Here is a 14,303-nt window from a genome sequence, read left to right as displayed (position 1 = left end):
AGGGACTACCATGGTGAGGGTCAAGGGGTCCCAGAATGGAGACTGGGATGGGGGAGGCTGAGACACAGGGCATGCAGTACTGAGGACAGAGCTGGGCAGTGAGGTGGGGGAGCCGGGTGGCCATGGGCCATGCTGAAGGAGACCATGACTTCTCAGCCTTGAGCTCCATCAGAGGAGGTCAGGGAGAGTGGGTTGAGGGAACAATTCCAATGCTTGTCTTTCACTTTCCCGAGACTCCTCCACCTACCAAAAAGGGCCACATAAGCTTTCCCTACTCTTAAAGGCTATTTTGGGAAGAAAAAGAGAAAAGCAGGAGAAAGACAGCCTTTTTACCTGAAAGGAACTGGGATTCCTTTTTTTTTATATAATAAATTTATTTCTAATTGGTGTTCAATTTGCCAGCTTACAGAATAACACCCAGTGCTCATCCCGTCAAGTGCCCCCCTCAGTGCCCATCACCCAGTCACCCCCACCCCCCCGCCCTCCTCCCCTTCCACTACCCCTAGTTCGTTTCCCAGAGTTAGGAGTCTTTATGTTCTGTCTCCCTTTCTGATATTTCCTACCCATTTCTTCTCCCTTCCCTTCTATTCCCTTTCACTATTATTTATATTCCCCAAATGAATGAGAACGTATAATGTTTGTCCTTCTCCGACTGACTTACTTCACTCAGCATAATACCCTCCAGTTCCATCCACGTTGAAGCAAATGGTGGGTATTTGTCATTTCTAATGGCTGAGGAATATTCCATCGTATACATAAACCACATCTTCTTTATCCATTCATCTTTCGATGGACACTGAGGCTCCTTCCACATTTGGCTATTGTGGACATTGCTGCTATAATTCCTTTCGTTGTTAAGCTCAGTGGCCGCCTGCTTCCCTCGGCTATCCTGAGAGAGGAGGTCATTTACAGAAAATAAAAAGAAGTTTTTTATTGGGCCTTAGCACAGTGTGTTAAATTTTTTTTTTTTATCATGAAACCAGATTAATCTCAGGTTTGGCCATAAGTTAATGCTGAGGGCACAGTATGTCACATGTGAGAAATCTTCTCTCTCTCAGATCATTTACCACTTATCATTTTAAATCATATCATCATTTATTACTTGAAATGTCCAGAACCAGAGACCTTCGAAGACCCACTCCTTCTTTCCTTCAAATGGGAAAGTTCTTGCTGTACTCCCTCCTCTTCCATCCTGGTTCCTACGTGCTTCCATCCTGCTCCACTGTGCTTCCTTTCTGCAGGCAACAGGAGCAAGGGCGGGGATGGGTTCTCTAGGGGCCCAGCTTAGCGGCTACCCCATAGGGAGGGGACCTGACCAGCTAGAGCACAGATTGCTGGGCGGAGTAACAGATCTAAGCTTTGTAGCCTGAAACCACATTTGCTATCTTAGCTTTTGGCTGCAATTAACAACTCAACCGAGGGTGACTTAGAAAATACAGATACTTACAGGAAAACTAAAAAAAGGTGGCTCCAGAGTTAGTTCAGTGGCTTGAGGATGTCATCAAGTACCAAGGCTCTTTCCAGCTACTTTCCTATCCTTAGCACATCAGCATTTTGGCACCCATGTATGATGCTTCGCAGTCACAATGTAGCTGCAATAACTCCAGACATCACATTCTCATACTACAAGTGTATTCAATTTTAGCTCATCTACCTCTCTTTTCTGGTAGGAGGACTTCCTGACCAGGGGAGCGGGCTCATGTGCCCACTCCCCAGACTAGGTCCTACACCCACGTGCCCTAGATCAAAGACATCTATTATCAGATAATCAACGTTCTCTTAGCAGAGAGAAAGGTTGGGATGTGTTTGGGCCAGAAAGCCAGCAGTGTTGCCGGTGGTTCAAGTAAGGCCAGGCAAGGAGAAGAGCCAGGGTAGGAAGCCTCCTGAGGCAAAAGCTAAGAGGAGACAAAAAAGAGAATTTAGAGTGGGTCACTGCTGAACCACCCTGTAGATGATGATGGTGGCAGTAGGGATCGAGCTACAAGTGCTGGAGCACTTACCTTGTGTCACACTTGCTCACAGCAATGCTGTTGTTTTACTCACAGGGGACTAAGGCCCACTCCATGTGCTAGCATGGGGGGCATCATTATTGCCCACCACTTTGGCTGCTGGTGTGGGATGCTGGGAGCATTTCAAAGCAGCTGCAGTACATAGATTCCTTCTTCCCTCTCCCATCACTATTTATTTTATTTATAGGATTTTATTTACTTATTCATGGGAGACACACAGAGAGAGGCAGAAACATAGGTAGAGGGAGAAGCAGGCTCCCTGCAGGTAGCCTGATGTGGGACTCGATCCCAGGATCACACCCTGAGCCGGAGGTAGATGCTCAACCACTGAGCCACCCATGTGCCTCTCACGTCACATATTTAAAAATACTTAATGAGTCTCCTGAGTCTCCTCCATTAGACTCCTCAAAGGTCCTCACGTTCTGGAGAACAAAATTGGCAAGGTCCCTGCTCTCATGGAGCTACATTCTGGTGGGAAGTGCAAGAGATTGTCTCAGTCAACAAGAAAGACACTGTGGTCAGGACATTGTGACAAGTTGGTGCCACCAAGAGTTCCTGCAGGGAGAGCCCTGTGTGTACTGGGCGGTTTGAGAAGGGCTCTCTGAGGAGAAGGTGGTTGGGTTGAAACTTTAGTATGAGATGGTACAGCCGTGTGATAATCTGAGGGAAGGGAATTCCAAGCAAAGGGACAGCAAGAGGCAGGCTTGGGAGTTTTTGGTGGCATTTAAAGAACAAAAGAAAATCGTCCTGGCTGGAGCCTGGCTGGAGCCTGGTTGAAGGTTGGCTGGGCAAAGATGAGAGTGTTGTGGTGAGGAGTCTGGATTTTTTTTTCCCAAGAGATAGGAGACACAGGAGAGCATCAGCAGCGGGGGCATGCCTAATCTGAGTTATGCTTTTGGATATGTACTCCTGCACACAGAGCTCTCCCTTTGCTGTGGGGCACACTGACCCTCGTTGTTCTGTGGGCATTGGTCATGTGTCCCTAGGAGGACTGCAAGTTCTGGGAGATGAGAACAGAATGGTGCCTCCTCTTGCACCTGCATGAAGCCATCAGAAGTAAACTAGTGACAGAGAAGCCAGTGTCATGAGTAGATACTGGAAGATCCTGTCTTCACCTAAGGGAACCTGATGGCAGCTGTCCTGGGTGGAGAGGTGTCTGCTTCTCTGAAGTGCTGGGTCCACCACTTCACACAGTGCAAAGCAGGCTTGGAAGGGAACATCCTTCTTCCCTGGGAGAGGTTTCTCCAGGGTGTTGGGGGTCCTTCTCCATCCGGCCTCCCCACACAAGCTTGGGAGCAGCCCTGGGTCTCATTAGGAGGAGACTGTCAGATGATCTCAGCGTCCGGCAGATCATTCCCCCAATGAGATCTGATAGGTAGCAGACATGTGTGCTGGGGGTGACCTGGTGAGCAGCTACCCCTCCGCCCCCGCCCGCCAGCCAGGGGGCTTCCCCCGCCCTCGCAAGGTGCTCTCAGAACTCGACTCTGAATACACGAAACATGAGGCCATCCCCCTTAATCAGAGCTGACTTATGGGAAAATTAAACACAGAAGGGACACGCCAGCTCCAGGGAAGTTTCCTTCCCTGGCTTCCTGAGGCTCAGCCCTGACTCGGAGCACCATCAGGGGAAAAGGCCAACCCTGCTGTCGGCCGGAGAGCTGTGACCCCACGGTGGCAGCTGCATCTAGGTGATGTGTTCCTATTGACTGGAACAGGGAGACTAGTAACGAAAGACGGGAGAGAAATCTTTTTGTTTAATGTTGTATCTGCTGTCTAAGTCCTCATGGCTGGATATCATTGATCTTTCAGAAGTACTGAACTGAAGTCTCATTAAGTTTTTCCAGGTGTATCAGGTACAAATTATCTAACTCCTTCTGAAGCCATTGGAAGGAATGCAGGTTCTGCTTGAGGCAGTTTACAATAGAGGGTTTAGGGGGCCAGGGCAGAGGGACTGTCAGGAGGCCAGGCTGGGAAACCTGGAGAAATGGCTCAGGATGTTGAACTCTGTGGAGGGGAGACTGAGCTAGACTGTGACTCGACTCCGCTGTCCCCACTTGGATTGAAGGACAGGCCAAGAGTCTTCTCCTTTGAGCCGTAGTGAACTTGCACATGGGGCAGCAGGGTGATCCAGAGCCAGGGGTCTTCTGCACACACCCTCATTTGTCCAGAGAGCCCTTTGAAGGCCTGCTGTGGGCTCCCTCTCCACTTAAAAAGACCCTTTCTCATGAGGATTTAAAGCATATGCTTGCTTGGCCAAGGCTGTCAAAATGCATCACAGAGATGGTCCCAAACCAACCGCTGAGCACCCCCCTGTCCTGATCAAAGCAGAAAAAGCAGACGTCCCGCTGCCCATGGATGCTGGAGCAGAACATGGGGAGAGCCAGCTGGGACTACAGGCTGACAGCCCTGCTAGTCATGGGTTTGGGGGTGGGGGAGCTGCCATCTATGTGCTGCTGACCAGTTAGGCACCTGGCTGGGCCCTATATCCAAGGTATCCGAGATGGATCAGTGATTACTCATGTCCAAAGCTAGATCACAGCAGCTTAGGCTAGACCAGGGAATCAGAGTCTGGCAGGGCTGGATGGGGAGGGGCCCTCCCTGCAGGAGCTAAGTGAAAAGTTAGAATGCACAGATGGTACTTGTTCCCTGGAGGTGGGTGGAGGACCAGAGGAGATCCTGGAAGCCCCAAATCTGAAGCTAACTCTACAACAGCCACCTCGCTTGAGCACCCGCCATACACCTGGCATTATGCCAGAATCGTCATGCTAAGCCTTGTGCAATCCTCCTACTGGGCCTTGGGGGTGGGCATACTGATGCCTCCCAATTTGACAGATAAACAGTGGAGCACAGAGAGACTGAGTGCTGTGACCAACTTCACCCAGCCAGCTTATGGCAGAGTTAGGATTTGAACCCATGGCTGTGTGAGCCCCAAGTTGGAGCCCCTGATCCCCAGCTGTATCGCTGCCCAGAGATCAGACCAGACATAGCTTCATCACAGAGGAAAGGTGATAGGGGGCTGAGACGGTGGGGTACAAGGGCTTTCCAGTGGGAGGCTGGAAACAGAAGAAGTCTATGCATGGAGAACCCCAGCTTAGCAGTTGTACACTCAGGGGAAGATTGAAAGAGGAGGATTAGAGCAATTTGGGAGAGTGGGGGCATGGGTCTCCTGCTGGTGACCACCCAGCCTGGATCTGCTTAGGGATGGCCAGGACATTTGGCAGGGCCAGTGAAGAGCAACCCATATTCTCCGTCTCATAGCAATTCTTGACACCCTTGACAGAGAATGGGGTCTGGAGTGTGGCCCCATTCTCTGTAAACTCCTCTTTAGAGGAGAAATGAGTGGTGGCTGGCTTATGGTCATTACAACAAAGAGGCCATTTTCAGAAGAAAGCTCCAAATCAGCTTAGGAGATGATCCACTTGGGATCCCAACGGCCTTGCCTTGAGATGACTTCTGTTGAAGAAGATTACTGTGTCTAGGAGACAGGCAAGATCGCCCAGCTTCCTGGACTCTGTTGTACTGGTTCCCCGGCTCAGACAGCCCGGATGTCTCAGGACATCAGACCACTCTGGTCCTATATTTCCTTGGAAGTGTCTATTAAAACCATCTGCCTATTTAAAAGGATTTGATTGCTTTCTTATTATTGAACTATAAAAGTTCTTCACATTCTCCTGCTGTCACTACATCTGTGGTATCTCAGGGTTCCCTTTTCCCTTTTCAGTTTTGTGATCCCCTGGTTAATTCTGTGAAATGGGCTCTGCCAAGCAGATGCTTTCCCTCTCCTGATGGAGACACCTGTTCACACATGGCTCCCCACCTGTCCAACAGGGAAAATGACTCCGCGTCCAGGTGGTTGTGAGGACTCAGTGAGGAGGTACCAGTGAAGAGCATAATGGTCTGAGACCTGCACCCAGGGAGTGGCCCCGGCCGGGGCTCCCAGTGCAGCACCTTGTTTCTATCATAAGCTGAGGGGAGAAGCAGAGTAGTTGAGTTTAAGTGGGCCCTACTGAGAAATCAAAAACTTCTGACCTCCCAAATGTGTTCTTAAGAAGCAGAAACAAGAGCCCCAGACTGGCAGATACTAATTCAATACTTAAGTATACAAACAACTGAAAAAGGGCAAAAGATTTTAATAGCTGCTCTGCAAAAAAAGACATCTGAATGGTCATCAGGCACATGAAAAAATGCGAGTGTCATTTGCCATAGAGCAATGCAGATTAAACCACAGTGAGATATCACGACACCTCCACTAGGATGGCTGAAGCTAAGAGACTGACCCACACCAAGGGTCGAGGAGGGTGAAGGGCAACCAGAGCCCTACTGCTTTGCTGGTAGGCTGCAAAAAAGATATAACCACTTTAGAAAACAGTTTTTCAGTTTCTTATAAAGGTGGGCAACACCCGCACCATGATATAGCCACCCCGCCCACAGGTGTTTACCTGAGAGAAACAAAAACCGATCTCTCTACAAAGACTCGTATGCAAACACTCACAGAAGCTTTGTTCCTAATAGCAAAAACCTAAAAAACAACCTAAATGCGCATCAGCAAGGGAAGGAATGAATAAATTGTGACATATTAGTGCAATGGAATACGAATTTCACTCAGCAATGAAATCGGCCAACACCTGGTGTACACAGTAGCGTGGATAAATGTCAAAATTCTGCAGAGGGAAAGACATCAGGCACGGAAGAGTACACACTGTATTTTTCCATGTATATGAATCTCTAGAAAAGCCAAGTGGAATATATAATGATGGAAAACAGATTGGTGGTTGCTTAGAGCCAGAGGTAGAAGGGAGTATTGACTAGGAGGGGGCCCGGAGTGCTTCAGAGGGATGAGGATGTTCTATATGTTGATTGTGCTGATGGTTACATGGGTATGCAAATTGTCAAGAATCATCAAAACATAGACTTAACATGGGTGTAGTTTACTGAGTGGCGTTATACCTCAATAAAGTTGACTTCAGGGGTATCACTGAGACATGAGGCAGAGGGTCTTGACAAGACTGGCGTATGAGGCCGGGACACACCACCGGAGCCCCCTGTGGATTACATCCCCTTCACATCCCCCTGTGCTGGGCATCTGTGTTTGCTCCCCCACCCCTCCATCCTGTCTCTGAGGCTGACTGGAATGGACTGCGTGGATGGCCCCTTGCCCACGGTCTTCCTGTTAAGATCTGCCAGCAGCAGGCACCAGCAGGAGATCTGAGGGCAGAGGAAAGGGAGTTGCTGCAGGCCGCTCCTGCCCCTGGACCTTCAGGTCACAGCCCCCCTCAAGACAGCCCTGCTGGATCCCTCTCCCTTCTGGGTTCTGGGAGCCTTCCCGTCGTCCCACCCTTTCTGAGTCTGCACCGTCCCACAGCGCCCTATACTTGCACACACACACTGAGCAGTCCATTGGTTAAACCCTCTTCAAAATATCCTAATTCAAATGTGCCACCTTGAGGCAGCCCAGGTAGCTCAGCAGTTTACCGCCGCCTTCAGCCCAGGGCATGATCCTGGAGACCCGGGATCGAATCCCACATCGGGCTCCCTGCATGGAGCCTGCTTCTCCCTCTGCCTGTGTCTCTGCCTCTCTCTGTGTGTGTCTCTCTGTCTCTCATGAATAAATAAAATTTTTTAAAAAATGGGCCACCTCTTGCTTGCAGGGATCCCAATGGATAGAGCACACCATCTTTTTGGTGAAATAAAACAGAGGCTCTGACCCTGGTGGGAGAACCTGGGATGCAGGTGGAAGTGGCAGAGGAAGGGCCAAGGGGTCCCACATTTCCCATTAATGTGTGAGCTCTGATGCCATGGCCCACTGGAGCGGGCCCCAGGGGGCACAGTCCTCTTCCAGAGCCTTGACCCAGGCCTGGGTGGCAGACAGGACGGTGGCACACAACAGCCACTGCCTGCTGTACCACGGCCTGCTCAGTCCGCCGCGGCGGCTGCCACTTAACGGCTGCTACTGTGCACTCGCTGTTAGTGTGGCCACCTTTCCTACGTGATTTCATCTTTTCCTCATGCCAGCACTTGGCTGAGACACTACCGTTTCCATTTTTTATACGTGATGAAATGGAGGTTCAACCAAAGCAGGTAACCTGTCCAAGGTCACACCGCTTACAGCTGGCAAGCCCAGCTTCGAACCCAGGTCTGACTCCTAGGACACCTTGCTGCTGCTGCCCTTCCTTGCTAATCTTGGGATTTAAAAAAGCTCACAGCTTGTTTGGTGGTACCTCCACATGTAAAACCCAAAGACCCAAAGGATCGATTTTCTGGCACCCTCCAAAATGCTTCAACGAAGTCCCAGACCCCAGGCCTTGCTGAGCTGAGAGGAGAGGAGGCAGTTGGCCAGGCCATTTCTCCACCCGCATCCCCCCCACACCCCAGGTCCCCATCATAACCCACAATGGAACAGAGCCCAGAGAACTCACCTCGTTGCAAAGGACACTCATCCTTGACATGGGGAGCTCCTCTGTGTTCCGATGTCATGGCGGGGCATTGATAACACGGGTTGGGCTGCCCACGGCTCTGAAACACCTTGTAAGTGTGTCCCAGCAACAGCGCTGGTCCCCGGGTTCCCCTTCAGCTGGTGGTGACCAAGGCTGATCTTGTCTCATGGGCCTCCCTGCTGATCCCCCAAACACCCAACTGCACATGCTGTAATTATTTTTGGAGCGTATAAAACATTTATGTAGAGGTTAGAGGATGTGTATATATAATGACCACCCTGTACATTGCCAGGATCTTAGAAGCCCTATGTGAGCATCCCCCCATTGTCCCTTAGACTAGGGTGCCTTAAGAGCAGCACTATGACACTTGGGGCAGGATAATTCTCTGGGGAGTGTGCGTGGGGCTGTCTGTGCATCGTAGGCTATTCAGCAGCATCCCTGGCCAGTAGCACTCCTACCCCCCACATTTGTGGCAATCAAATATTTCTTCAGACACTGTCAAATATCTCTTGGTGGGGGGCAAAATCACCCCAGTAGAGAAGCTCTCCCATGGAGAAAACCACCATTGTGACTTGGTGACAGTCAGGACTTTGATTTTTAGATTTGTAACACCCATGCGCACATCCCTAAAGCAACATGGCTTTGTTTTGCTTGTTCTGAAACTTGGTAGAAATGGACTCACACATTTCGTACTCTTGAGTCTGGATGGGATGGCTCCTACTGCTGCGTGTAGCTGCCTGCCGGGCGTTTTCATCGCTGTGCAGCATTTTGTCGTGTGAACACGCCACACTTTGCTCTTCTACATTCTAGCACTGATGGCCCCCGGGCTGTTTCAGTCCAGCTGTGGTGAGCAGGGCCTCTGGGCACTTTCGGCTGCTGCTCTCCTGGTGCACACGTGTGTGTGTGTGTGTGTGTGTGTGTGTGTGTGTGTGTTTCTCCAGAGCACATACCTGGGAGTGGAATTTCTCCAAGGGGTCATAAGGAATGGACATTGTTTTTTGACTAGTTGTATTCAATTATCCTCCTGCTGGCAGGGTGTGAACATTCCTATTGTTTCACATCTTTGCCAACCTTTGAGATGACCAATTTTTCAACATTCGTCAACTTTTGCGTGCGTGTATGTTCTGTTCCTCTTCACACCCATTAGTCTGCACACTGTGGGGAGCCTGTCCGTGTGCTCTCCCCAGTGATCAGAGACTTCCTCTGACTCAGCTCTCCCTGCCTGCGTTGTATCTGCCTCATTTCTGTTCCCCCTTTCTCTTGACTGGGTGCCCCACAAAGAGGGATGTGTCTGTGTCCTCCAATCTCACCAGCAGACCATGTGTTGGATGAATGAATGGATAATTCTATTGGGGGGGGGGATCTACATATGTGTTAGCCTCTCCTTCTGACAAGGGGAGAAACTGCAGCCCCACCCAGTGGGGTAAGGCACAGGCTCAGAGCTCCATGGCGAGGCAAGCAGAGGCTCTGGACTCTCAACCCAGTGTTTCCCAATGGGACCCACACCCCAGCCCTCCCCCATTACCCCACTGCTGCTTGGGCTGAAAGAACAAAAAGACCCTAGAGTCCTCCTCCTTCTTATTGTTCCCTATCCACCCCCATTCCCAAATACACTTTGTCCTGGAAGCCACTTGGGGTCCGAACAGGGGAGCAGTGGGTAGGTTGGGGGGACCTACCCTACTTCCCTGAGGTAGCTGGCTTTTTGGAAGGCCTTGCTTGGGGAGGGAGGGCATATGCCTGTGGGGTGACCAAGACACAGCTGCAGTGTGAGCCGTGTTTGTCTGTTTCTCTGCCACATTTGGGCAACAATGACAATGACTGTCATTTCCCATCCAGGGAGGCTTGGGGAGGGGCAGACAGATGGGCACTAGGGAGACAGAAGCTATGGAGGCCAGTAGCCTGAAATCCTGAGTGTGGGAACAAGGGGAGAGGCAGCAGTGAGGGAGAGCCTTCCCCCCAGACAGAATGCATGGGTGATGGCCACTGGGCCGGCCTGGCCTGGTGGAGGGAGGAGCCAACAGGTGGTAACGAGCAGGTGCACTATTTAGTGCCCACTGTATGCCTAGCATCCTATTAAGTGCTTTACTGCATCATCCTATTTTCCTATCTTAAAGCGAGGGTTGGCATCCTGTCCTCCATTATACAGATCAGGACTTTGAGGCTCAGAGACTAGGAGCAGCTTGTCTTGCGGGCTCTGCTTCTGCAGGCACACACTCCAGCCAGGGCTGTTGAGTGGACTTAAGACCCTTGCACTGCAGCACATGCTCCTTGAAGGCAAAGCTACAACAAACCTAAGCCTCGTGAACCATGGAGGGCAGGACCCAGAACAGAGAGTGGCTCCAGCAGCCTCCAAGAACCAAGCAAACCTCTCCAGAGCTTGGAGGTAGGTGGTGTGTGTGTGGGGGGACAGGTGTGAATGCAGCGGGTGGGGTTGGAAGAGCAGGGGAGCCCTTGAGAGATGAGAAGACTCTACGAGAGTGGGGGACATTTGGGGGTTCAAAGTGAAAGACCATTTTGGTTGCTAAGGCTACTGTCCACCATCTTTCTAGAATACCTTCCAGTCTTTTTCAAAGTATGGACCATTTTGAAGCCCTTTCACCCAGACGACCCCTCATAAAGTCTGAGGGAGTAGAGTTGACACATAAAACACAAGATGCCCGTTAAATTTGAATTTCAGATAAGCGTCAAATAATGTTTTAGTAGAAATGTGTCCCAAGTATTGCCTGGAATATACGTGTAGGAAAAGACTCTTTGCTGATGATCTGAAATTCAAATCGATCTGGGCATCCTGTATTTTCATTTTGCTAAGTTTGGCAACCTTAAGAAGGAGGCCTGGACTGGTATCCCCATTTCACCTGGAAAGGAAGGGAGGCACAGATAAGTTGGGTGGGGCATGGCTGGGACCCACACCGTGCACCCCGATCCCAAGCCCAGGCCCTTTCCACTGCACGCAGCTGCCACCTCTGAGAGCTAATTGCTGAACAGAGTTGCAACCTGACATCTGGGGCATGTGTCAGACCACAACAGAGCCTGTCTTCCCTTTCATCAGGCCGGGCCGGGGGAGCTGCCGGAGCCCTTGGAGGGAGGGAGAGCTGGAACTTCAAAGGCCGTGTCGCTGAGGATTCCAGCTACAGCCTTCCAGGTTTGCATTTGGCTTCATTTCTTGGACTCACTTGGCTCTGGGGACTGAGGTTGTACTTGTATGTACCGAGAAGAGATTGCTGCTTCTTTTTTTTTTTTTTTTTTTCCACTGGGGGGGAAATACCACCTTCACTAAATGGTACGTGGCCATTTTCCAAATCCTTTTACAGGGATCCATTAATCCTCACGTCAACCCTATGAAGTGCCTTCATGGACTGTTGTCCCCATATTACAGATGGGGTAATTGAACAGGAAGCACTCTGGGGGCTGTCCAGGACACACAGAACAGGGCTGGCTCTGGTTCAAAGGTCTTGTGAGGCCACCACAGGGAGGGGAAAATTATGTGATAGGTGGATTTGCTCCCGGGTCTCAGAATGTAAATCTCACTGAGCCAGAACCCAACAAACCAAGTCATCCCAGATTTTGCCTTCTTCTTCTGCCTTTTCTGGGAAGGAGGCGGTCTCAGGAGGCATGGAAATAAACTAAGATTTGAATGTTCCTCCGAAGAAGTGGTCCCCACATAGGTCTTCAGGACAGGTCAACCCCCACTAATGTCTGGCTCTTCTCCTCCTCCTGTGGGCTTTCTGTTGCTGGGGTTCAGAGTTAACATTCAAAGCCACCAACAGTGGTGGGAACTGTGTACACTGATATTTCAGAGAGATTATCAGCCACAGGCAGAGAAAGGGAAGCAATTTTGGGTGCTACTTTATTCCCTAACAGAAGCACCCCCTGCCCCACCCTCTGGCCGACCAGAGTCTCCTGGCAGACAGTCCCAACCAAGGCTTGGTGATCAGATTGCTGTGGGGGGAGGCACCATGCTGTATGGGAGGGGCCCCCCAGCTGCAGCACCTTCTCTTCTGGTGTGTGGCAGAGGGGATAAACCCCATCAGCATCCCACGTGGCCATGTGTCACAACCTGTGGCTAGAGCAGAGGTGGGTCCTGACTTCCACACATTTCATTCCTCAAGTATATCTGTGTGTGTGTTGGGGGTGGTGCTGCCGTGGGTGCTGTAACCAGCTTCTCTCCTTGAGACGGGCCTCAGCTGGGCTCCTTGCCTTCCTGGGAAGTGGGAAGTGAAGCCTCAGAAACACAATTTGTGGTATCAGTGCAGATGGGAACACATCTGTGTGTGTGTCTGTGAGCGCGTGCACGCGTGCATGCAGTGACCTAGACAGTCCTGTCCCCCTGAGACAGAAAGGACAAGTGAGCCTCTGCTCTTGGGCCCATTTCAGTAGTCAGGAAAAGTTAGAGAAGGAGCAGCCATCCAGAGTCACCATTAAGAACCACCACAATGACAAGGCCGCCTGTAGGTGTGTTGATCGACAGCTAAGCCCACTGCCTGGACATCACCTCCAAGGTGCCAGCATGTAAGGAAAGTCACCGTATATCCCTCAGACCCAGCTTATGCACCAGCTGAATACCACAAGGAATCTCAACTGATGCCATATAGAAAAGAAGGATCACCCAGCTGAGCCCTACTTGAATTCCTAACTTACAAAATTGTGAGAAGTAATAAAATAGTTGCTGTTTAAACATCTTAGAAAAAATAAACCAGGGTAAAATGCACGTTGATTACAACAGCCTCCAGGCTGGATTCTCACTGTTTCATTCTCACTGCTACTAGAGGGATCTCTCCAAGGGCTGCCCCTTGTGGGTGGAATTTCTCTGATGGCTGGGGTACCAAGTTCAGATTCAGCAGCCAGGCACTAAAACCATCCTACTGCCCCGTCCTCCCCACCCCCATCTGCCTATGTCCTCTCATTCCAGCCTGTGCTCCCGGCTCCACTCACCCGACACTTTCCAGTCCCTGTGTGCCTGTGAAACCCACTCCCCCTCCACCCTTAATCCTGTTGGCCTGGCTCAAGGTCCCTCTCCCTTCCACCCCCTTCTGGCTTCCCTGACCCTGCCCATAACAGCCATTTTGTACATGTCCCAAGGCTGTCCAAGTTTATTATCTTTTTGTGATAATCACATCTCACAGGTGCCTAGAACTTTCCAACAGACAAAGCACTTTCACAAGATACACTCATGTATTCTTCATGGCAACCCTCTAAAGCGGGGATCGTTCACCCTGCTTTGCAAATAAGCCTCAGAAAAGTTACCTGCGAACTCTGATTCTAAATCTGTTTGTGAAAAATGGGCTTGCTTTCCAGGCCTGATTCTTCCTGACTCGTGCTCTCTCCTCTGCACACGTTGAAAATTCCACAGCAAAGGACTGTGGGCAAAAAATGGGGCTCCTCAGTACCAGATGGGAGGAGGACTCGGCTTTCTGGCTCTATTAATCCCTTTTATTAAAGCAAGTCTCCCCAAAGACAGGGTTTACAGAACTTTATCATCAAGCTTCCAGAATGAGAGGGGTTTGTGTGCCTGGATGTGGGTTATTGGCAGTTACAAGGTAGATGGGGTCTTTGCAGCAAGGTCGCTCTCTCTCCCCCTATTGTCAGCCTTCTGCTCCCCACTGCCCCTGCATCCTGGGAGATCCCCTGTCTCTTTGGTTCTCTGTCCTTTTTAAGGAACCAAAAGGCTGCATGAAAGGGGAGGACACACTCTCCCTTTCCAGTGATGTTGACCATGGAGGGTTGGGGGGGGAGGCAGGGGAGGGGAAAGGCACCCCAGGACTACATCATCTGGGAGGACTAGGTCCAGGCGCTAGTGTCTGGGTCCCGACGGCGGTCCCACAGCGCCATCTAGTGGCAGCCAGTGAGTACACGCGTGTCC

General features: G+C 50.7%; 1 protein-coding gene across 2 annotated transcripts in view; it reads left to right on the top strand.

The window, feature by feature from the left end:
* Positions 1–14,303, top strand: part of MRPS22 (mitochondrial ribosomal protein S22) — a 215,512-nt gene that overhangs the window by 161,843 nt on the left and 39,366 nt on the right. Inside the window, exons 4-5 of one of the 2 annotated variants that reach the window (XM_072792541.1) lie at positions 10,702–10,826; positions 11,493–11,585. In XM_072792541.1, coding sequence (XP_072648642.1) covers positions 10,751–10,826; positions 11,493–11,585 — 169 coding nt within the window. In that variant the 5' untranslated portion in view covers positions 10,702–10,750. Of the gene's footprint in view, positions 1–10,676; positions 10,827–11,492; positions 11,586–14,303 lie in introns of those variants that run through there. The other variant, XM_072792542.1, reaches the window with a different exon arrangement.

The sequence above is a fragment of the Canis lupus genome, chromosome 22, assembly GCF_048164855.1.
Source record: "Canis lupus baileyi chromosome 22, mCanLup2.hap1, whole genome shotgun sequence".
Classification (NCBI taxonomy): domain Eukaryota; kingdom Metazoa; phylum Chordata; class Mammalia; order Carnivora; family Canidae; genus Canis; species Canis lupus.
Note: the sequence above shows the minus strand (reverse complement) of the source record. Positions and strands in the feature narration are given on the sequence as shown.